Source organism: Dryobates pubescens, chromosome 23 (genome assembly GCF_014839835.1).
Source record: "Dryobates pubescens isolate bDryPub1 chromosome 23, bDryPub1.pri, whole genome shotgun sequence".
Lineage (NCBI taxonomy): Eukaryota > Metazoa > Chordata > Aves > Piciformes > Picidae > Dryobates > Dryobates pubescens.
The window spans coordinates 1192109-1215689 of NC_071634.1; the positions used below are offsets into that span (position 1 = coordinate 1192109).

Below are 23581 nucleotides of genomic sequence, written 5' to 3' on the forward strand. Positions count from 1 at the left end.
ACCAACATCTGCTCCCAACTTGGTGTCATCTGCAAATGTGCTGATGACTGACTCAGTGCCCTCCTCCAGATCATCAATGAAGATGATAAAGAGGATGGGGCCCAGCACAGATCCCTGGGGCACATCACTGGTGCCTGGCTGCCAGCTGGCTGTGGCACCATTCACCACCACTCTCTGGGCTCAGCCTCCAGCCAGTTCCTAACCCAGCTCAGAGAGCTGCTGTCCCAGCCACAAGCTAACAGCTTGGCCCCAGCAGTTTGCTGTGGGGGATGGTGTCAAAGGCCTTGCTGCAGCCCCGGCAGAGCACATCCACAGCCTCCCCACATCCACCAGGCAGTCACCTGGGCATGGAAGGAGATCAGGTTGGAGAGGCAGGACCTGCCCTTCCTAAATCCATGCTGGCTGGACCTGAGCCCTTGGCCATCCTTCAGGTGCAGTTATTGCTGCCAAGATAATCTGCTCCATCACTTTCCCTGGCACTGAGGTCAGGCTGCCAGGCCTGGAGTTTCCAGGTTCCTCCATCCGTCCCTTCTTGTGGATGGGGACCACCTTGGCCAGTTTCAGTCACCTGGGACCTCTCCAGTGAGCCAGGACTGGAAGAAATGATGGAGAGCAGCTTGGCAGCTCATCTGCCAGCTCTCTCAGCACCCTAGGATGGATCCCATCTGGTCCCATGGACTTGTGAGTGTCCAAGTGGCTCAGAAGGTCCCCAACTAATTCCTCATGGATTTCCAGAGCACTACACTGCTCCCCGACCCTATTGCCCAGCTCAGGAGCCACTGGTCCTGAACTCCTGCCTTGCTGTTAGACATTGAGGCTAAGAAGGTGTTCAGGACCTCAGCCTTTGCCTTGTCTTCAGTCACAGTGTTCCCCTCCAGGTCCAATAAGGAGTGCAGGTTCCTCTTGCCCTTCTCTTTAGTGTTGATATATTTGTAACAATGCTTTTTATTGTCTCTCACAGAGGGGTTCAGCTTCAGTTCCAACTGGGCCTTTGCCTCTCTAATTTTTTTCCTACATAATCTAACCACTCTCTTGAACATACCTCGAGAAGCCTTCCCCTCCTTCCCAAGGTGACACAGCCTCTTTTTTCCCCTTCAATCCTCCAGGAGCTGCTTGCTCCTCCAGGCCCAGCGCCTTCCCTGCCGGCTCATATAAATGTAATCCCAATAACTAGGGTTGCCCTGCCTCCTGCCAGGGGGAGGAGAGGGATAATAGAGATAACAGAATCTATTGGGATGTGTACATCCAGTGGCCTGGCACTTCAACATTTCAGAAGTACAGGGTCTTGGTTGACACAGGAGCTCAGTGCACCATATTGCCATCAAATTATCAGGGATCAGAGCCTATAACCACTCTGGGAGTCACTGGTGGATCTCAAGAGTTAACTAAGATAGAGGTTGATATAAGTTTAATTGGTAGAGTGGAAGCAGCATACAGTTGTGACTGGACCTGATGCACCTTGTATTTTGGGAATTGATTTTCTGAGAGAAGGGCGTTTCAAGGACCCTAAAGGTTACAAATGGGCTTTGGGAGTAGCATCTGTCGAAACTGATGGCCAAAAGCTGAAGCTGTCTGCTAGACCTGAGCTTTCTGATGAATCTGCAGTTGTGGGACAACACAAGATTCAGGACATTAAGTTGCCGGTTGCTTCTCGGACTGTGCATCACAGACAATACAGAACCAACCGTGACTCTTTGTTGCCCATTCAGAATCTGATTCGTCAGTTGGAGAGTCAGAAAGTCATCAGCAAAACTCATTCACCTTTCAACAGTCCAGTGTGGCCTGTGCGAAAGCCGAATGGAGACTGGCGTCTGACAGTGGACTACCGAGCCCTGAATGAAGTAACTGAACAGAGCACCTAAGAGAGAGCTTGTGGCCCTTTTCCAACCCACCCCCATGGCCCCTTGAGCTCAGACCTTTTCCCCTGTGAGGCTGGCAGAGGCTTGGGAGATGAAAGGCAGAGGAGGCATGTGGGTCTGGTCTGCAGAAGTTTATTGAGGGCAAAGCAGAGGGCAGAGGCAGGAGCAGCAAGGGGAAGGGAAGTGGTGTGAGGGGCAAGCTGGGCGAGCATGGGGCCAGGGGCTTGTGCTGCAGGAGCTGTTGCAGGCTGTGAGTGGTGTCAGGGAGGGAGTGCAGGGCCCTCAGCAGGGGTAGCAGCCTCTTGTGGCACCGCAGCCATAGCGCAGGCCAGCCAAGCTGTAGCCGTAGCCATTGCCGAATAGTTTGGATTGGAAAGGACCTCTAAGAGGATCAGACCATGGCACCAAATGCCACATCCAATCCCCTCTTGAACACCTCCAAGGATGGGGACTCCACCACCTCCCTGGGCAGCACATTCCAATGGCAAATGACTCTCTCAGTGAAGAACTTTCTCCTCACCACCAGCCTAAACTTCCTCTGGCACAGCTTGAGACTGTGTCCTCTTGTTCTGGTGCTGCTTGCCTGGGAGAAGAGACCAACCCCCACCTGGCTACAACCACCCTTCAGGTAGTTGTAGAGGGCAATGATGTCACCTCTGATCCTCCTCTTCTCCAGGCTAAGCAACCCCAGCTCCCTCAGCCTCTCCTCACAGGGCTGTGCTCAAGGCCTCTCCCCAGCCTTGTTGCCCTTCTCTGGACACATTCAAGTCTCTCAATGTCCTTCTTAAACTGAGGGGCCCAAAACTGGACACAGGACTCAAGGTGTGGCCTAACCAATGCAGAGTACAGGGGCACAATGACCTCCCTGCTCCTGCTGGCCACACTATTCTTAATGCAGGCCAGGATACCATTGGCCTTCTTGGCCCCCTGGGCACACTGCTGGCTCATGTTTAGGCTGCTGTCAATCAGCACCCCCAGGTCCCTCTCTGTTTGACAGCTCTCAGCCACTCTGACCCCAGCCTGTAGCTCTGCATGGGGTTGTTGTGGCCAAAGTACAGCACCTGGCTCTTGGATTTGTTGAATGCCATCCTGTTGACCTCTGCCCATCTGTCCAGTGGGTCGAGGTCCCTCTGCAGAGCCCTTCTGCCCTCTAACTGGCCAACATCTGCTCCCAACTTGGTGTCATCTGCAAATTTGCTGATGACTGTCTCAATCCCCTCATCCAGACCATCAGTAAAGATGTTAAAGAGGATGGGGCCCAGCATTGATCCCTGGGGGACGCCACTGGTGCCTGGCCACCAGTTGGATGTGGCCCCATTCACCACCACTCTCTGGGCTCAGCCTCCAGCCAGTTCCTAACCCAGCACAGAGTGTTGCTGTCCAAGCCACGAGCTAACAGCTTACACAGCAGTTTACTGTGGGGGACGGTGTCAAAGGCCTTGCTGCAGTCCAGGCAGACCACATCCACAGCCTGCCCCACACCCACCAGGCAGTCACCTGATCATAGAAGGAGATCAGGTTGGAGAGGCAGGATCTGCCCTTCCTAAATCCATGCTGGCTGGGCCTGGGCCCTTGGCCATCCTTCAGGTGCAGTTATTGCTGCCAAGATAATCTGCTCCATTGCTTTCCCTGGCACTGAGGTCAGGCTGACTGGCCTGGAGCTTCCAGGTTCCTCCATCCGTCCCTTCTTGTGAATGGGGACCACCTTGGCCAGTTTCAGTCATCTGGGACCTCTCCAGTGAGCCAGGACTGGAGGAAAGTGATGGAGAGTGGCTTGGCAGCTCATCTGTCAGCTCTCTCAGCACCCTAGGATGGATCCCATCCGGTCCCATGGACTTGTGAGTGTCCAAGTGGCTCAGCAGGTCCCCAGCTAATTCCTCATGGATTTCCAGGGCACTACACTGCTCCCCGACCCTATTGCCACAGCTCAGGAGCCCTGGTCCTGAACTCCTGCCTTGCTGTTAGACATTGAGGCAATTCGTGCTTACTATGGTAGAGGCAAACACCGGATGGCTGGAAACTTATGCAGTTCCACATGCAACTGCACGCAACAGCATTCTGGGTCTGGAGAGACAGATCCTGTGGAGACACGGCACTCCAGAGAGGATTGAGTCAGACAACGGAACTCATTTCAAGAACAACCTTGTGAAGAGCTGGGCAAAAGAGCACGGCATGGAGTGGATATTCCACATCCCCTACTATGCACCAGCTGCAGGGAAGATTGAACGCTACAACGGTTTGTTGAAGACCACTCTCACAGACATGGGAGGTGGAGCTTTGAAAAACTGGGAGAAGCATTTAGCACAAGCAACCTGGCTGGTGACCAGCAGAGGTTCAGTGAACCGAGCTGGGCCTGCACACTCAGGTCTGCTACAGAAAGTAGAAGGTGATGGAGTTCCTGTTGTTAGAGAAAAGAATCTGTTAGGTAAAACTGTTTGGGTATTTTCTCCCTCAGGAGAGGCGAAACCTGTCCGAGGGGTGGTCTCAGCTGCAGGTCCTGGTCACACTTGCTGGGTAATGCAAGAGAATGGTGAAATTCAGTGTATTCCACAGAGAAATTTAACTTGAGCTGAGAGAGTTGAATTTCAGAGTGTTGTACAGATACATCGCACCCAAAGGAAGAATCCATGAGGAGTCTACGGTGTACGAGCCCCTGAGAACCTTGAGAGCCCTGAGTCACCTGAGAGTCCCTGCTCCTTTTCTTCGCTTTGTCTGTGGAGAGACAAACTGTTTTCTGTTTTCCTGTTTCCTGGGTTTGGGACTTCTGAATCATCTACATCAGAGGACAGCCAGAATGGACTGTGAACTTAGTATCATAGTCTCATAGTATCAGTCAGGGTTGGAAGGGACCACAAGGATCATCTAGTTCCAACCCCCATTCCATGGGCAGGTACACCCCACACTAGATCAGGCTGGCCAGAGCCTCATCCAGCCTGGGCTTAAACACCTCCAGGGCTGGGGCCTCAACCACCTCCCTGGACAACCCATTCCAGGGCTTTACCACACTCATGGGGAAGAACTTCCTCCTCACCTCCAGCCTGAATCTCCCCACCTCCGGCTTCATTCCATTCCCCCTAGTCCTATCACTGAGATCCTGAGGCGTCCCTCCCCAGCCTTCTAGTAGCCCCCTTCAAATCCTGGAAGGCCACAATTAGGTCACCTGGGAGCCTTCTCTTCTCCAGACTTAACAGCCCCAACTCCTTCAGTCTGTCCTCACAAGAGAGGTGCTCCAGCCCTCTGCCCATCCTCGTGGCCCTTCTCTGGACACCTTCCAGCACCTCCAGATCCCTCTTGTAATAGCGTCTGGCTTTGTTCTGGCTGAGGCTAGCAGAGGTTTGGTGAAAGAAAGGCAGAGCAGACACCTAAGGCTGGTGTGCAGGAGAACTTTATGGAAGGCAATGTAGAGAACAAGGAGGAGATCAGGCCCTAATCAGCAGGAGCCCTGCTGTGCTGTCCTATGGAGCTGTTGTTCAGGACAGAGCACCTAAGAGAGAGCTTGTGGCCCTTTACCAACCCACCCCCATGGCCTCTTGAGCTCAGACCTTTTCCCCTGTGAGGCTGAGGCTTGGGAGAAGAAAGGCAGAGGAGGCATGTGGGTCTGGTGTGCAGAGGTTTATTGAGGGCAAAGCAGAGGGCAGAGGCAGGAACCAGCAGGGGAAGGGAGGCGGTGTGAGGGGCAAGCAGGGTGAGCATCAGGCCAGGGGCTTGTGCTGCAGGAGCTGTTGCAGGCTGTGTGTGGTGTCAGGGGGGGTGTGCAGCGCCCTCAGCAGGGGTAGAAGCGTCTCACGGCGCCGCAGGCATAGCCCAGGCCAGCCAAGCCGTAGCCGTAGCCGTAGCCGAAGGCGCCGGAGGAGATGGGCTGTCCCTGGGCGTTGAGCTCGGTGCCCAGGGCAGCCCCTGAGGAGGATCCGACGGCGGTGCTCTGGGGGAAGGAGGTGAGGATGGGTCCTGGCAGGGTGACCAGCACGGGGGAAGGCTGGATGAAGACGCGGGAGTCCTGGCACTGCCTGACGCAGGGCTCGTTGCAGCTGTTGGCCAGCGGGGTGGGTCCGCAGGGGCGGCAGCGGTCGTAGCAGGCCATGGGTGTGGGGTGGAGGAGCCCTGGAAGAGAGAGAGGGTGTGGAGGGAGTGCAGGGCTGTGAGAGAGATGGCCTTTGGGGCAGCAGAAGGAGGGTGAGGGGCTGGAGGCTGACCTGGTGGAGGGAGCAGAGCGCAGGAGAAGGCGTCAGGAGGCGTCTGTGAGGGAGAGAGGCGCTGGGCCGGCTTTATGCTGGCAGGGCTGGCAGCAGAGGTGAGCCCAGCCCAGCAGAGGTGGGGTGTCAGCAGTGAGGTCACGGCGTGGCCCTGGGCTGCTGTGGTTTGTGGCTGCCTTGTGGCTGGGGGTCTCATTTCCTGCGGCCCAGCAACAGCTCCTCTGGCCCTGTTGTCTGTGAGCAAAGAGGGAGCTGGGTGTGAGCTGGAGCCTGGAGGCCCTCTTGGGCACAGCAGTTCCTCTATGCTGGAGCCTTCTGTTCTGAGAGGAGTAAGCAGTGAGGTCAGCAGCTCTGCCACCTTGGACTTGCAGAGGACACACTTGGCCTTGTTTAGTAACCTGCTTGACAAAGTATCTTGGGAGGCCGTCCTGAAGGGCACAGGAGTCCAGGATGAGCAGGCCTGACCAGACAGTCTTCAAGCAGGACCTCTTGGTGGCTCAGCAGCAGGTCATAGAGTACCAGAATCAGAGATTTGTTTGGATTGGAGAGGACCTCTAAGAGGATCAAGTGCAAGCATTGCCCTAGCCCCACCATGGGCATTAAAGCACGTGCCAAAGTGCCATGTGCACAGGTGTCTTGAAGACTTCCTGGAGAAAGAGAAGGCCCTGGGGTAGGGCAGGCTGGCTGCACAGAGAGCTGGGGCTGGAGCTCCTCAAGAGAAGAGTTCCTGACCTGTGGATACCAAAGCAGGGAACCCAGGAGGACTCCAAGGGCTTTGTGAGCTTCTGAAGGGAGCAAATGAGAGAGGGCAAAGCCAAGTAGGATTGCTGCTGCTTCTGCACAGCAGAAGTGCCTTTGTCTTCTCCAAGGGGAAATGGTCAGTAAGGAGCACCAGTGAGACACACCCAGGTCTGTGGGGCTGGAGGGAGGCAGGCAAGGCTACTGAGGGAGCTGGTGGAGGAGCTCCCCAAGACACTTTCCATTGTTTCCCAGCAGTCCTGCTTGGCCCAGCTGAATGGACATTTGTCAAGGTGCTGCCTATGGCACCAAAGAGCCAGAAGAAGCATGTTGGACGCTGCAGGGCTGTTGGTGTGAGTTTGGTGCCAGGGAAGGTGATGGAGCAGATGATCTTGAGTGCCATCCCACAGCACATGGTGGAGAACTGGGCCATGAGGCCCAGTCAGCAAGGGGTTTGAAAGGCAGGTGCTGCCTGCCTGAGCGGGTCTCCTTCGATGCCAAGTGCCCCACGTGGTGGATGAGGGAGAAGCTTTGGGTGGTTTTCAGCAGGGCACAGCAGTTCCTCAGTGGTGGAGTCTTCTGTTCAGAGAGCAGTAAGCAGTGAGGTCAACAGCTCTGCCACCCTGCACATTCTAAACACAGATTATGGCCTCTTGAGGTGCCTGGTGCATAAGAGTCCCTTTGAAGTCAGACATGAAGGTCAAAAGTATCACACAGTATCACAGTAACTAAGGTTGGAAGAGACCCCAAGGATCATCAAGTCCAACCTGTTCCAACAGACCTCACAACTAGACCATGACACCAAGTGCCACGTCCAATCTCCCCCTGAACACCTCCAGGGATGGGGACTCCACCACCTCCCTGGGCAGCACATTCCAATGACGAACGACTCGCTCAGTGAAGAACTTTTTCCTCACCTCGAGTCTAAACCTCCCCTGGCACAGCTTGAGACTGTGTCCCCTTGTTCTGGTGAAAATTAAAGCAATTTCAGAGCTTTCTCTCCAAAATTAAAGCAATCTTAAGAGCTTTCTCTCCAAAATAAAGCAATTTTAAGAGCTTTTTGTCCAAAATAAAGCAATTTCAGAGCTTTCTCTCCAAAATAAAGCAATCTTAAGAGCTTTCTCTCCAAAATAAAGCAATTTTAAGAGCTTTTTGTCCAAAATAAAGCAATTTCAGAGCTTTCTCTCCAAAATTAAAGCAATTTCAGAGCTTTCTCTCGAACATAAAGCGATTTTAAGAGCTTTTTTCTCTCTCTCCTGGCAAACAAAGCTGCTTTAGGAGTTTTTCTGACCAGCCCCAGGTCTTCCTGCAAGGAACTCGCTGCCCACACCCAGATCCTGGCCGTTTTTGGGGCTGTTTGGGTGCTGGGGTGCGGGGCAGCCTCCTTATAAAGCCCTCTGACTTCAGCCCTGAGGGATCCTTCCGCCCAGGGGGACGTCAGAAAATAATCCCTGGCGCTGCCCATACAAGGGCAAGAGCCTTTAAAAAAAACCAACAAGGGAGGCAACCAAAAGCCCAAACCTACCTTTTTTTGGTGCTCTTCCCTGCCCCCTCCCTCTCTTTTCTCCATCCATCAGCAGGGAGAGCTGCTGGGCTGGCAGCAGAATGGTTAAGTTGAGCCGCGGGGGGGCTGCTCCCTTCTGCCTCTTCTGGCCCCAGGAACAGCCTCCCTTGGACCTTCCTTGGACCCAGGACGGCAAGAGCCTTTACATTGGAAGTCATGTGGATTCAATTGCAGACTGTCCCCATGCTCCTAAAGAGAAGCAGGTTCTGAATAAGGGCAGCCTAGCTGAACAGAGAAAATGTGACTTAGCCTGGCTCAGGTGCAGCTGAGCCTGTGTGTAGGCCTGGTGTTTGTCCCCAGAGTGCTGCATGCAGCATGCAGTTGCAGAGTCCAGGCCTAGGTGCTGGGGCTTCCTGCCAAGGGTTGGGCAATGGCTATGAGCCCAGGTGAGCATTTCCAGGCTGTTTGTCAGACAAGCAGTGCTGGATGCTGAGGAAGATGAAGGGAGGTGGGAAGGAGTGGTGCGGGACTGGGTGGGGCAGGAATGCTGAGGGAGCTGACTGCTGACCTTGGGAGGCCACTGTGCCTTAGCTTGGGATGGCCATGGTGCCTTGGAGCTGTTCTTGAGGAGTGTGAGAAATCTCAGAGCCCTCCTGTGTTTGAGGCTTCAGTAGGAAGATCTGAGATATTAGACCCTGGTGAGCCTGACGTTGTCTCTAGGGCAGGTTCTCCAGAAACTCCTCCTGGCAAGCTCTGCCAGGCTCCTGGAAGCCAAGAAGGGGATGGGGAGTTGTCAGCCTGGGTTCTAGAAGGGAAACTGTCCTTGGCCATCCTCCATGTGTTCTCCATTGAACTGAGTGGCTTTGTGGAGGCACAGAGAGCTGTGGCTGATATTGCCCTCTGTAAAGCTGAGAGAGGTTCTGCAGTGCATGCTGCTACAGAAGCTGGCCAGCAGCCTGCTCTGTAAGTGGCCAGTGTGGTGCACTGCAAAGTGCTTAAGCTCTGGGCCCAGAGGCTTCTGATGAGTGCCCCAAAATCTGGCTGGGGCAAGTCTCAAGTGGTGGAGCCCAGAGCTCGTATCCGTGGGGCCCAGTGTTGGCCATCCTCATCCATCCCTGGGGTAAGGTGAAAGGGTGCCCAGCAGGCAGGTGGCAGCAGGTGATGGCCATGTGAGGAGGCTAAAGAGGAAGAGTGAGCTTGACTACAGGCCTGATGGTGTCACCCCTGTGCCCAGCAAGACCATGGAGAAGATCTTGCTGGAGACTGTGGCAAGATGAGCAGAGAAGAGAGAGGTGCTGAGTGACAAGCAGCATGGCTTCAAGAAGGTCTCAGTGTGGCTGACAAATTTGGTGGCCTTCTGCAAGAGGGTTGGAGTGTTGGTGGGTAAGGGCAGAGCACCTGATGTCACCTACCTGGACGTGTGCAAAGCGTTTGTCAGTGTCTTGCACAACAGCCAAGTCTCTCAACTGAAGAGCTGTGGACTTGCTGGGGGGACAGGTTGGTGGATAAGGAATAGTCTGGATGCCCACACTCAGAGAGTTGTGGCCCAAGGTTTGATGTACAAGTGGAGACCAGTAACGAGTGGTGTCCCTCAGAGGTGCACCCTGGGAGCAGGTCTGTGTTGGTGACATGGGATCAAGGCACCCTCAGCAAGTCAGTGGATGACAGCAAGCTGTGTGGTGTGGCTGACAGGCTGGAGGGACGAGCTGCTGCATGAGCAGCAGGTCAAGGGAGGTGATGCTCCATGGTTACTCAACTGTCAGGAGAGCTCAGCTGCAGTGTGAGGTTGAGCTGTGGAGCCCCCAGGCTAGGAAGGACATGGAGGTGTTGGAATGGAGGCCAGGAAGATGAGGCCAAGCTGAGAGAGTTGGGCTTGTCCAGCCTGGCTGGTGGGAGGAGATTCAGCCAAGTGTCCCTGGAGCAGGCTGAATTCATTGGAAGGGTGTGCAGGAGAGTGCTTGAAGGCTGTGAGCAAGTGGTGGACTTGTGGCACATTCTGGAAGAGTCCAGGTGGTAGACTGAGTGTCTAGAGGTAATGCTGGTCACTCCTTCCGATGAGAGGTCTTCTGGCACTTTTCCCACCCACCCCCAAGCCAAGCCATTGTCCCCTGTGAGGCTGGCAGAGGCCTGGGAGAAGAGAGTCAGAGGAGGCACCTGGGTCTGGTGTGCAGGAGAAGTTTATTGAGGGCAAAGCAGAGGGCAGAGCAGGAGCAGCAAGGGCCAGGAAGGGAGGCGGTGTGAGGGGCAAGCAGGCTGAGCATGAGGCCAGGGGCTTGTGCTGCAGGAGCTGTTGCAGGCTGTGTGTGGTGTCAGGGGGGGTGTGCAGGGCCCTCAGCAGGGGTAGCAGCCTCTTGCGGCGCCGCAGCCATAGCCCAGGCCAGCCAAGCCGTAGCCGTAGCCGTTGCCGAAGGCGCCGGAGGAGATGGGCTGTCCCTGGGCGTTGAGCTCGGTGCCCAGGGCAGCCCCTGAGGAGGATCCAACGGCGGTGCTCTGGGGGAAGGAGGTGAGGATGGGTCCTGGCAGGGTGACCAGCACGGGGGAAGGCTGGATGAAGACGCGGGAGTCCTGGCACTGCAAGGCGCAGGGCTCGTTGCAGCTGTTGGCCAGCGGGGTGGGTCCGCAGGGGCGGCAGCGGTCGTAGCAGGCCATGGGTGTGGGGTGGAGGGGCCCTGGAAGAGAGAGAGGGTGTGGAGGGAGCACAGGGCTGTGAGAGAGATGGCCTTTGGGGCAGGAGAAGGAGGGTGAGGGGCTGGAGGCTGACCTGGTGGAGGGAGCAGAGCGCAGGAGAAGGCGTCAGGAGGCGTCTGTGAGGGAGAGAGGCGCTGGGCCGGCTTTATGCTGGCAGGGCTGGCAGCAGAGGTGAGCCCAGCCCAGCAGAGGTGGGGTGTCAGCAGTGAGGTCACGGCGTGGCTCTGGGCTGCTGTGGTTTGTGGCTGCCCTGTCCCCAGGGGGTCTCATTTGCTGTCAGCCCAGGAAGCTCTACTGGCTTTGCGGCAGTGTAGATGACCACCAGCGCTGTTTGAGCTGCCTGATGGCCTTGGGGGCCACTCTCCTTTAGCTCCTGAAGGTCCTGGTGCCTGCAGCATTTCCTGAAGAATGGCACAGAGCTCCTGCACTTAGTAAGTGGAAAAATATCCAGGTGCAGGATGTGGTAGAGTAGAGCCTGGTGAGCCTGACCTTGCTGGAAGGACAGGGGGTGGAAGGATGTGTCGAGGCGAGCACTGCCAAGCTGAAAGGGACAGGAAGGTGACAGGGAGGGATTGGTGTGGCCTTAGGAAGAGTAAGTGGTGTTTGAACCCCCTGCATGTCTTTGGTGTTGAAGTGAGGATCTTTGTGGAAGAGGAGGAAGGCATGGGTGGTGATCACCTTGAAGCGTTGGTAAAGCCTTTGGTGCTGTGTCCACTGCATGCCCCTAGACGAGCTGATCTGGCAGGGGCTGTGTGAGTGGGCAGGCTGAATCTCCATCTTTGCTCAGCTCTCATGAGAGCTGAGCTGCAGTGCAGTGTTCAGCTGTGTGGCCACAGCCATGGAAGGACATGAGCATGCTGGAGTGGATGCAGAGAATGATCTCAAAGGTATTTTCCAAGGTGGTTAATTGTATTCTATTCTACTGCCTTGAAATGCTGAGGAGTGTGGAATGATGATCAGGAGGTGGCTGAGAGAGTTGGTCTTGTTCAGCCGGGCTGGTGGGAAGAGCTTCATCCAAGTGTCCCTGGAGCAGCCTGAGTTCCTTGGAAGTATGAGCAGGAGAGTGGTGTTGTGTTGAAGGCTTGGAGCACGTGGTGGGCTTGTGGCACATTCTGGAGGAGTCCCTCAGCCAGACTGTGTGTCTTGCGGTAGTGGCAGCTACCTCTTCCAGAGAGAGGTCCTGTGGCCCTGTCCCAGCCACCCTCCAGGCCTCCTGAGCTGTGGCATTGTCCCATGTGAGGTTGGCACAGAAGGTGATGGAGCAGATGATCTTGAGTGCCATCCCACAGCACATGGTGGAGAACTGGGCCATGAGGCCCAGTCAGCAAGGGGTTTGAAAGGCAGGTGCTGCCTGCCTGAGCAGATCTCCTTCCATACCAAGTGCTCCACGTGGTGGATGAGGGAGAAGCGTTGGGTGGTTTTCAGTAGGGCTTTAGGAAGCTCTTTGCCAGTGTGCCCCACAGCCTGCTCCTGGAGAAAGTGGCTGCTGACAGCTGGGAGCTGCAGACTCTGCCCTGGGGACCAAACTGGCAATGCTATGACAATGGGATGAGGGTCACCAAAACTCTGCTCTGTCTCTGGTGCCTCGGGCCATGCTTTGGTGTTGGATTGGTAGTGTTGCTTAAAGCTTGGGCTCGGTTATTTTGATGGAGTTTTCCATCTCAAGTGAGTCTGTGATGCAAGAGTGCTGCCAGCTCCCATCTCCTTGTCAAACATGGTGTTGAAGTGTGTTGCGATGTTGTGGGAGCAGCCAGGGCTTGCTGTGGCATGGAGATACGGGCATGCCCTTAAAGGCAAGCCCAGGGAGAGCTTTCTCTACCACTCACCTGGCCAACAGGATGGTTGCTTGCTGCTGAGGAGCATTCAGAAGAAGCATCCTCGTGCTGCCAAGGCCACCACTCAAACAAGTCCCTTAGCACCACCCCTGCACAGCTTCTCCATCCCTCCAGCCCTGGACAGCCTGGTGCAGGGCTCAACAAGCCTTTCCATTAAGAAAGTCTTCCTCATATCCAACTGAAAGCTCCCCTGGTGCAAATTGAGGCCATTTGCTCTTGCCCTCTGCCTTGTTCCTTGGGAGAAGAGACCAACCTCTACCAGTCTCCAATGGCCTTTCTGAGATTTGCACACACTCCAAAGCTCTTCCCTCAGCCTCCCATTTTCCAGGCTGAAGAAGCCCAGGTCCCCCAAATGCTCCTCACCAGACCTGTGCTCCAAACCTCTCACCAGCTTCATTGCCCTTCTCTGAACCTGCTGCAGCACCTCAATGTCCTTCTGGGAGTGAGAGGCCTGAAAAGTGAGCACAGGATGGGAGCTGTGGCCTCCACAGTGCCCCACAGTGCAGGGGGCATGGTCACCTTCTGCTCCTGCTGCTCACACTCTTGCTGATCCAAGCCAGGAGGCTGGAGGCTGCCTTGACAACCTGAGCACAAGCTGGCTGATCTCCAGCTGGATATTGACCAACATCTCTAGGTCCTTTTCCTTGGTGATAAGCAAGTGGGGGGCAAGCAAAGATCTTCAGTGGCCAGAGGTCAAGGTTTAAGTGCCCAGGCTCAGAAGGCAGAGAGGTAAAAGGGTAGCAGAGGGGAATGTGCCCAAAGTGCCACCTTCTTGGCCACGCCGCCCCACAGGAGCCTCAGCAGCCCAGCCAAGCAGGGCCAAGGGCCTGCTCCTGCTTCTGGTCCTCAGGACCTCAGGGAGCCCACCCTGAGCAGGCAGCTGACCTCACAGAGGGAGCTTTCTGTGTGACCTCAGGTCAGAGAGATGGTTGCTTGGAGACCTGTGGTAGGTTGAGAGAAGGCCCAGCTCTCCCTCCCCCACAGAGAAAGAAAGCACAGCTAGCTCAGTCGGAGAAGCTAAGGAATGCTGTATTTACAAGCATCTGGGTGCTGGCCCAGATGCCACTGCACAGGCCACACCTGGGAGGTCCCAAGGGGTAGCCCCAGCCCAGGGGGTGGTCACAGGGAACCAGGTATTCCATTCCCATAATGCCCTGCTCCCCTTTAAAATGTCCATGCAGGGTCTTCACTTCCTCTTTCATTCCCTGCTGCTGCCTAGGTAAAATGGCATGAGCTGCCTCCCTCGGGCCTGCACAGGCCCAAGGCTGGGTTTGGGGGAGTGGGGAGGAAAGAGCCCTGGGGCTTTTGGGTATACACCCAGGAGGGGATGGGACGTTCTTGGGTATGTTCTGGGATCTCTCTCTTTTCTCATGGTGCTTGTGGTCCTCTGTAAAAACTTTCATTGTTGTTTTTATAGTTTTCCTATTTAATCTTTCCATCACTTTTTGCAATCCGTTTGTCTGAGTGGTTATTTCTGCCTGTGGTGGGGAGGGGATCTGCCCCAACCCAATACACAAGCGCATGCGGGATTAATGATCACCTGGCATTGAAGGGCATTCCGGCTGGTTGCTCAGAAGCAGACAGGCTGGAAAGGGAGAACAGAGTGGAACTGAGGAACATTCCAACTGCACTAAAAGTTAAAGCTACAGTCTGCCAATCTAGCAATGAAATTCATTTAGACCTATCTTTGTTTGTCAAAATATTCAGCCAGAGTGTCCCAGCACTGTCCCTTTCTTAAAGGCACAGCCTCAAACGGTCACAAGACCCCTCACAGGTGGTCTAGGGAGCGTGCAGCTAGGAGGATGCTAGTCCAGAGCCTGCAGTGAAGAGGAGATGGTGTCCTGAGGCTACTGCCCAGGGGGCGAGTTGTGGATGCCATAGGAAGGTAAGAGCGTGGCCTGGGGACAGTCAGCTGGGTGGAATGGGGACACTGGCCAGGCAGATGGTCCACCAAGGACCCAGCACTACACACACTGAGGGTTTCACAGCGGTCAGCTGGGCAGCCTGTTGAGGGACTTGGGCAGAGGCATCACAGAGGAACGTTGTGGTGTTGGAGCCTTTGTGCGAGGTGCTGCTAGGGTTGTGTCACAATCCAAACCCTCCCAAGGTGCCGCTGTGAGGTGTTGCTGGTGGCATATATCTCAGGAGAGCACTTGTGGACCTTTTTGAGTGACTGCAAAGGCCAGGGCAGCCCTGGCCTTGAGAAGAAATTGAGAGGAGGCATGTGGGTCTGGTGTGCAGGAGAAGTTTATTGAGGGCAAAGCAGATGGCAGAGCCAGGAGCAGCAAGGGGAAGGGAGGAGGTGTGAGGGGCAAGCAGGGCGAGCATCAGGCCAGGGGCTTGTGCTGCAGGAGCTGTTGCAGGCTGTGTGTGGTGTCAGGGGGGGTGTGCAGGGCCCTCAGCAGGGGTAGCAGCCTCTCGCGGCGCCGCAGCCATAGCCCAGGCCAGCCAAGCCGTAGCCGTAGCCGTTGCCGAAGGCGCCGGAGGAGATGGGCTGTCCCTGGGCGTTGAGCTCGGTGCCCAGGGCAGCCCCTGAGGAGGATCCGACGGCGGTGCTCTGGGGGAAGGAGGTGAGGATGGGTCCTGGCAGGGTGACCAGCACGGGGGAAGGCTGGATGAAGACGCGGGAGTCCTGGCACTGCCTGACGCAGGGCTCGTTGCAGCTGTTGGCCAGCGGGGTGGGTCCGCAGGGGCGGCAGCGGTCGTAGCAGGCCATGGGTGTGGGGTGGAGGGGCCCTGGAAGAGAGAGAGGGTGTGGAGGGAGCACAGGGCTGTGAGAGAGATGGCCTTTGGGGCAGCAGAAGGAGGGTGAGGGGCTGGAGGCTGACCTGGTGGAGGGAGCAGAGCGCAGGAGAAGGCGTCAGGAGGCGTCTGTGAGGGAGAGAGGCGCTGGGCCGGCTTTATGCTGGCAGGGCTGGCAGCAGAGGTGAGCCCAGCCCAGCAGAGGTGGGGTGTCAGCAGTGAGGTCATGGCGTGACACTGGGCTGCTGTGGTTTGTGGCTGCCCTGTGGCTGGGGGTCTCATTTCCTACGGCCCAGCAACAGCTCCTCTGGCCCTGTTGTCTGTGAGCAAAGAGGGAGCTGGGTGTGAGCTGGAGCCTGGAGGCCCTCTTGGGCACAGCAGTTCCTCTATGCTGGAGCCTTCTGTTCTGAGAGGAGGAAGCAGTGAGGTCAGCAGCTCTGCCACCTTGGACTTGCAGAGGACACACTTGGCCTTGTTTAGTAACCTGCTTGACAAAGTATCTTGGGAGGCCGTCCTGAAGGGCACAGGAGTCCAGGATGAGCAGGCCTGACCAGACAGTCTTCAAGCAGGACCTCTTGGTGGCTCAGCAGCAGGTCATAGAGTGCCAGAATCAGAGAATTGTTTGGATTGTAGAGGACCTCTAAGAGCATCAAGTGCAAGCATTGCCCTAGCCCCACCATGGGCATTAAAGCACGTGCCAAAGTGCCATGTGCACAGGTTTCTTGAAGACTTCCTGGAGAAAGAGAAGGCCCTGGGGTAGGGCAGGCTGGCTGCACAGAGAGCTTGGGCTGGAGCTCCACAAGAGAAGAGTTCCTGACCTGTGGATGCCAAAGCAGGGAACCCAGGAGGACTCCAAGGGCTTTGTGAGCTTCTGAAGGGAGCAAATGAGAGAGGGCAAAGCCAAGTAGGATTGCTGCTGCTTCTGCACAGCAGAAGTGCCTTTGTCTTCTCCAAGGGGAAATGGTCAGTAAGGAGCTCCAGTGAGACACACCCAGGTCTGTGGGGCTGGAGGGAGGCAGGCAAGGCTACTGAGGGAGCTGGTGGAGGAGCTCAGCAAGACACTTTCCATTGTTTCCCAGCAGTCCTGCTTGGCCCAGCTGAATGGATATTTGTCAAGGTGCTGCCTATGGCACCAAAGAGCCAGAAGAAGAATGTTGGACGCTGCAGGGCTGTTGGTGTGAGTTTGGTGCCAGGGAAGGTGATGGAGCAGATGATCTTGAGTGCCATCCCACAGCACATGGTGGAGAACTGGGCCATGAGGCCCAGTCAGCAAGGGGTTTGAAAGGCAGGTGCTGCCTGCCTGAGCAGGTCTCCTTCGATGCCAAGTGCCCCACGTGGTGGATGAGGGAGAAGCTTTGGGTGGTTTTCAGCAGGGCACAGCAGTTCCTCAGTGGTGGAATCTTCTGTTCTGAGAGCAGTAAGCAGTGAGGTCAACAGCTCTGCCACCCTGCACATTCCAAACACAGATTATGGCCTCTTGAGGTGCCTGGTGCATAAGAGTCCCTTTGCAATCAGCCATGAAGGTCAAAAGTATCACACAGTATCACAGTAACTAAGGTTGGAAGAGACCCCAAGGATCAAGTCCAACCTGTTCCAACAGACCTCACAACTAGACCATGACACCAAGTGCCACGTCCAATCTCCCCTTGAACACCTCCAGGGATGGGGACTCCACCACCTCCCTGAGTAGCACATTCCAATGACAAACGACTCACTCAATGAAGAACTTTTTCCTCACCTCGAGTCTAAAGCTCCCCTGGCACAGCTTGAGACTGTGTCCCCTTGTTCTGGTGAAAATTAAAGCAATTTCAGAGCTTTCTCTCCAAAATAAAGCAATTTCAGAGCTTTCTCTCCAAAATTAAAGCAATCTTAAGAGCTTTCTCTCCAAAATAAAGCAATTTTAAGAGCTTTTTGTCCAAAATAAAGCAATTTCAGAGCTTTCTCTCCAAAATAAAGCAATTTCAGAGCTTTCTCTCCAAAATAAAGCAATTTTAAGAGCTTTTTGTCCAAAATAAATCAATTTAAGAGCTTTCTCTCCAAAATTAAACAATTTCAGAGCTTTCTCTCGAACATAAAGCGATTTTAAGAGCTTTTTTCTCTCTCTCCTGGCAAACAAAGCTGCTTTAGGAGTTTTTCTGACCAGCCCCAGGTCTTCCTGCAAGGAACTCGCTGCCCAGACCCAGATCCTGGCCGTTTTTGGGGCTGTTTGGGTGCTGGGGTGCGGGGCAGCCTCCTTATAAAGCCCTCTGACTTCAGCCCTGAGGGATCCTTCCGCCCAGGGGGACGTCAGAAAATAATCCCTGGCGCTGCCCATACAAGGGCAAGAGCCTTTAAAAAAAACCAACAAGGGAGGCAACCAAAAGCCCAAACCTACCTTTTTTTGGTGCTCTTCCCTGCCCCCTCCCTCTCTTTTCTCCATCCATCAGCAGGGAGAGCTGCTGGGCTGGCAGCAGAATGGTTAAGTTGAGCCGCGGGGGGCTGCTCCCTTCTGCCTCTTCTGGCCCCAGGAACAGCCTCCCTTGGACCTTCCTTGGACCCAGGACGGCAAGAGCCTTTACATTGGAAGTCATGTGGATTCAATTGCAGACTGTCCCCATGCTCCTAAAGAGAAGCAGGTTCTGAATAAGGGCAGCCTAGCTGAACAGAGAAAATGTGACTTAGCCTGGCTCAGGTGCAGCTGAGCCTGTGTGTAGGCCTGGTGTTTCTCCCTAGAGTGCTGCATGTAGCATGCAGTTGCAGAGTCCAGGCCTAGGTGCTGGGGCTTCCTGCCAAGGGTTGGGCAATGGCTATGAGCCCAGGTGAGCATTTCCAGGCTGTTTTTCAGACAAGCAGTGCTGGATGCTGAGGAAGATGAAGGGAGGTGGGAAGGAGTGGTGCGGGACTGGGTGTGGGCAGGAATGCTGAGGGAGCTGACTGCTGACCTTGGGAGGCCACTGTGCCTTAGCTTGGGATGGCCATGGTGCCTTGGAGCTGTTCTTGAGGAGTGTGAGAAATCTCAGAGCCCTCCTGTGTTTGAGGCTTCAGTAGGAAGATCTGAGATATTAGACCCTGGTGAGCCTGACGTTGTCTCTAGGGCAGGTTCTCCAGAAACTCCTCCTGGCAAGCTCTGCCAGGCTCCTGAAAGCCAAGAAGGGGATGGGGAGTTGTCAGCCTGGGTTCTAGAAGGGAAACTGTCCTTGGCCATCCTCCATGTGTTCTCCATTGAACTGAGTGGCTTTGTGGAGGCACAGAGAGCTGTGGCTGATATTGCCCTCTGTAAAGCTGAGAGAGGTTCTGCAGTGCATGCTGCTACAGAAGCTGGCCAGCAGCCTGCTCTGTAAGTGGCCAGTGTGGTGCACTGCAAAGTGCTTAAGCTCTAGTCCCAGAGGCTTCTGATGAGTGCCCCAAAATCTGGCTGGGGCAAGTCTCAAGTGGTGGAGCCCAGAACTCGTATCCGTGGGGCCCAGTGTTGGCCATCCTCATCCATCCCTGGGGTAAGGTGAAAGGGTGCCCAGCAGGCAGGTGGCGGCAGGTGATGGCCATGTGAGGAGGCTAAAGAGGAAGAGAGAGCTTGACTACAGGCCTGATGGTGTCACCCCTGTGCCCAGCAAGACCATGGAGAAGATCTTGCTGGAGACTGTGGCAAGATGAGCAGAGAACAGAGAGGTGCTGAGTGACAAGCAGCATGGCTTCAAGAAGGTCTCAGTGTGGCTGACAAATTTGGTGGCCTTCTGCAAGAGGGTTGGAGTGTTGGTGGGTAAGGGCAGAGCACCTGATGTCACCTACCTGGACGTGTGCAAAGCGTTTGTCAGTGTCCTGCACAACAGCCAAGTCTCTCAACTGAAGAGCTGTGGACTTGCTGGGGGGACAGGTTGGTGGATAAGGAATAGTCTGGATGCCCACACTCAGAGAGTTGTGGCCCAAGGTTTGATGTACAAGTGGAGACCAGTAACGAGTGGTGTCCCTCAGAGGTGCACCCTGGGAGCAGGTCTGTGTTGGTGACATGGGATCAAGGCACCCTCAGCAAGTCTGTGGATGACAGCAAGCTGTGTGGTGTGGCTGACAGGCTGGAGGGACGAGCTGCTGCATGAGCAGCAGGTCAAGGGAGGTGATGCTCCATGGTTACTCAACTGTAAGGAGAGCTCAGCTGCAGTGTCGGGTTGAGCTGTGGAGCCCCCAGGCCAGGAAGGACATGGAGGTGTTGGAATGGAGGCCAGGAAGATGAGGCCAAGCTGAGAGAGTTGGGCTTGTCCAGCCTGGCTGGTGGGAGGCAGATTCAGCCAAGTGTCCCTGGAGCAGGCTGAATTCATTGGAAGGGTGTGCAGGAGAGTGCTTGAAGGCTGTGAGCAAGTGGTGAACTTGTGGCACATTCTGGAAGAGTCCAGGTGGTAGAGTGAGTGTCTAGAGGTAATGCTGGTCACTCCTTCATGTGAGAGGTCTTCTGGCACTTTTCCCACCCACCCCCAAGCCAAGCCATTGTCCCCTGTGAGGCTGGCAGAGGCCTGGGAGAAGAGAGTCAGAGGAGGCACCTGGGTCTGGTGTGCAGGAGAAGTTTATTGAGGGCAAAGCAGAGGGCAGAGCAGGAGCAGCAAGGGCCAGGAAGGGAGGCAGTGTGAGGGGCAAGCAGGCTGAGCATGAGGCCAGGGGCTTGTGCTGCAGGAGCTGTTGCAGGCTGTGTGTGGTGTCAGGGGGGGTGTGCAGGGCCCTCAGCAGGGGTAGCAGCCTCTTGCGGCGCCGCAGCCATAGCCCAGGCCAGCCAAGCCGTAGCCGTAGCCGTTGCCGAAGGCGCCGGAGGAGATGGGCTGTCCCTGGGCGTTGAGCTCGGTGCCCAGGGCAGCCCCTGAGGAGGATCCGACGGCGGTGCTCTGGGGGAAGGAGGTGAGGATGGGTCCTGGCAGGGTGACCAGCACAGGGGAAGGCTGGATGAAGACGCGGGAGTCCTGGCACTGCCTGACGCAGGGCTCGTTGCAGCTGTTGGCCAGCGGGGTGGGTCCGCAGGGGCGGCAGCGGTCGTAGCAGGCCATGGGTGTGGGGTGGAGGGGCCCTGGAAGAGAGAGAGGGTGTGGAGGGAGCACGGGGCTGTGAGAGAGATGGCCTTTGGGGCAGGAGAAGGAGGGTGAGGGGCTGGAGGCTGACCTGGTGGTGGGAGCAGAGCGCAGGAGAAGGCGTCAGGAGGCGTCTGTGAGGGAGAGAGGCGCTGGGCCGGCTTTATGCTGGCAGGGCTGGCAGCAGAGGTGAGCCCAGCCCAGCAGAGGTGGGGTGTCAGCAGTGAGGTCACGGCGTGGCACTGGGCTGCTGTGGTTTGTGGCTGCCCTGTGCCCAGGGGGTCTCATTTGCTGTCAGCCCAGGAAGCTCTACTGGCTTTGCGGCAGTGTAGATGACCACCAGCGCTGTTTGAACTGCCTGATGGCCTTGGGGGCCACTCTCCTTTAGCTCCTGAAGGTCCTGGTGCCTGCAGCATTTCCTGAAGAATGGCACAGAGCTCCTGCACTTAGTAAGTGGAAAAATATCCAGGTGCAGGATGTGGGAGAGTTGAGCCTGGTGAGCCTGACCTTGCTGGAAGGACAGGGGGTGGAAGGATGTGTCGAGGCGAGCACTGCCAAGCTGAAAGGGACAGGAAGGTGACAGGGAGGGATTGGTGTGGCCTTAGGAAGAGTAAGTGGTGTTTGAACCCCCTGCATGTCTTTGGTGTTGAAGTGAGGAGCTTTGTGGAAGAGGATGAAGCCATGGGTGGTGATCACCTTGAAGCGTTGGTAAAGCCTTTGGTGCTGTGTCCACTGCATGCCCCTAGATGAGCTGATCCGGCAGGGGCTGTGTGAGTGGGCAGGTTGAATCTCCATCTTTGCTCAGCTCTCATGAGAGCTGAGCTGCAGTGCAGTGTTCAGCTGTGTGGCCACAGCCATGGAAGGACATGAGCATGCTGGAGTGGATGCAGAGAATGATCTCAAAGGTCTTTTCCAAGGTGGTTAATTGTATTCTATTCTACTGCCTTGAAATGCTGAGGAGTGTGGAATGGTGATCAGGAGGTGGCTGAGAGAGTTGGTCTTGTTCAGCCGGGCTGGAGGGAAGGGATTCAGGCAAGTGTCCCTGGAGCAGCCTGAGTTCCTTGGAAGTATGAGCAGGAGAGTGGTGTTGTGTTGAAGGCTTGGAGCACGTGGTGGGCTTGTGGCACATTCTGGAGGAGTCCATCAGCCAGACTGTGTGTCTTGCGCTAGTGGCAGCTACCTCTTCCTGAGAGAGGTCCTGTGGCCCTGTCCCAGCCACCCTCCAGGCCTCCTGAGCTGTGGCCTTGTCCCATGTGAGGTTGGCACAGAAGGTGATGGAGCAGATGATCTTGAGTGCCATCCCACAGCATATGGTGGAGAACTGGGCCATGAGGCCCAGTCAGCAAGGGGTTTGAAAGGCAGGTGCTGCCTGCCTGAGCAGATCTCCTTCCATACCAAGTGCTCCACGTGGTGGATGAGGGAGAAGCGTTGGATGGTTTTCAGCAGGGCTTTAGGAAGCTCTTTGCCATTGTGCCGCACAGCCTGCTCCTGGAGAAAGTGGCTGCTGACAGCTGGGAGCTGCAGACTCTGCCCTGGGGACCAAATTGGCAATGCTATGACAATGGGATGAGGGTCACCAAAACTCTGCTCTGTCTCTGGTGCCTCGGGCCATGCTTTGGTGTTGGATTGGTAGTGTTGCTTAAAGCTTGGGCTCGGTTATTTTGATGGAGTTTTCCATCTCAAGTGAGTCTGTGATGCAAGAGTGCTGCCAGCTCCCATCTCCTTGTCAAACATGGTGTTGAAGTGTGTTGCGATGTTGTGGGAGCAGCCAGGGCTTGCTGTGGCATGGAGATACGGGCATGCCCTTAAAGGCAAGCCCAGGGAGAGCTTTCTCTACCACTCACCTGGCCAACAGGATGGTTGCTTGCTGCTGAGGAGCATTCAGAAGAAGCATCCTCGTGCTGCCAAGGCCACCACTCAAACAAGTCCCTTAGCACCACCCCTGCACAGCTTCTCCATCCCTCCAGCCCTGGACAGCCTGGTGCAGGGCTCAACAAGCCTTTCCATTAAGAAAGTCTTCCTCATATCCAACTGAAAGCTCCCCTGGTGCAAATTGAGGCCATTTGCTCTTGCCCTCTGCCTTGTTCCTTGGGAGAAGAGACCAACCTCTACCAGTCTCCAATGGCCTTTCTGAGATTTGCACACACTCCAAAGCTCTTCCCTCAGCCTCCCATTTTCCAGGCTGAAGAAGCCCAGGTCCCCCAGCTGCTCCTCACCAGCCCTGTGCTCCAAACCCCTCACCAGCTTCATTGCCCTTCTCTGAACCTGCTGCAGCACCTCAATGTCCTTCTGGGAGTGAGAGGCCTGAAAAGTGAGCACAGGATGGGAGCTGTGGCCTCCACAGTGCCCCACAGTGCAGGGGGCATGGTCACCTTCTGCTCCTGCTGCTCACACTCTTGCTGATCCAAGCCAGGAGGCTGGAGGCTGCCTTGGCAACCTGAGCACAAGCTGGCTGATCTCCAGCTGGATATTGACCAACATCTCTAGGTCCTTTTCCTTGGTGATAAGCAAGTGGGGGGCGAGCAAAGATCTTCAGTGGCCAGAGGTCAAGGTTTAAGTGCCCAGGCTCAGAAGGCAGAGAGGTAAAAGGGTAGCAGAGGGGAATGTGCCCAAAGTGCCACCTTCTTGGCCACGCCGCCCCACAGGAGCCTCAGCAGCCCAGCCAAGCAGGGCCAAGGGCCTGCTCCTGCTTCTGGTCCTCAGGACCTCAGGGAGCCCACCCTGAGCAGGCAGCTGACCTCACAGAGGGAGCTTTCTGTGTGACCTCAGGTCAGAGAGATGGTTGCTTGGAGACCTGTGGTAGGTTGAGAGAAGGCCCAGCTCTCCCTCCCCCACAGAGAAAGAAAGCACAGCTAGCTCAGTCGGAGAAGCAAAGGAATGCTGTATTTACAAGCATCTGGGTGCTGGCCCAGATGCCACTGCACAGGCCACACCTGGGAGGTCCCAAGGGGTAGCCCCAGCCCAGGGGGTGGTCACAGGGAACCAGGTATTCCATTCC

The 23581-nt window shown here is 55.8% G+C and overlaps 4 protein-coding genes across 4 annotated transcripts; all 4 read right to left on the bottom strand.

Annotated features, from left to right (window-relative positions):
* Window positions 1-5622: 5622 nt before the first annotated feature.
* LOC128898446 (feather beta keratin-like) lies at window positions 5623-5967 on the bottom strand. Its single transcript, XM_054172277.1, has one exon. The coding sequence runs from the start codon at window positions 5938-5940 to the stop codon at window positions 5623-5625; it is 318 nt and encodes a 105-aa protein (XP_054028252.1). The 5' UTR covers window positions 5941-5967.
* Window positions 5968-10625: 4658 nt separating this feature from the next.
* LOC128898399 (feather beta keratin-like) lies at window positions 10626-10964 on the bottom strand. The gene has a single exon (XM_054172071.1). The coding sequence runs from the start codon at window positions 10941-10943 to the stop codon at window positions 10626-10628; it is 318 nt and encodes a 105-aa protein (XP_054028046.1). The 5' UTR covers window positions 10944-10964.
* Window positions 10965-15215: 4251 nt separating this feature from the next.
* On the bottom strand, window positions 15216-15560 carry LOC128898439 (feather beta keratin-like). The gene has a single exon (XM_054172261.1). It carries the CDS (start codon window positions 15531-15533, stop codon window positions 15216-15218), a length of 318 nt encoding a protein of 105 aa, XP_054028236.1. The 5' UTR covers window positions 15534-15560.
* A 4684-nt stretch (window positions 15561-20244) lies between these two features.
* LOC128898440 (feather beta keratin-like) lies at window positions 20245-20589 on the bottom strand. The gene has a single exon (XM_054172263.1). It carries the CDS (start codon window positions 20560-20562, stop codon window positions 20245-20247), a length of 318 nt encoding a protein of 105 aa, XP_054028238.1. The 5' UTR covers window positions 20563-20589.
* Window positions 20590-23581: the final 2992 nt, after the last annotated feature.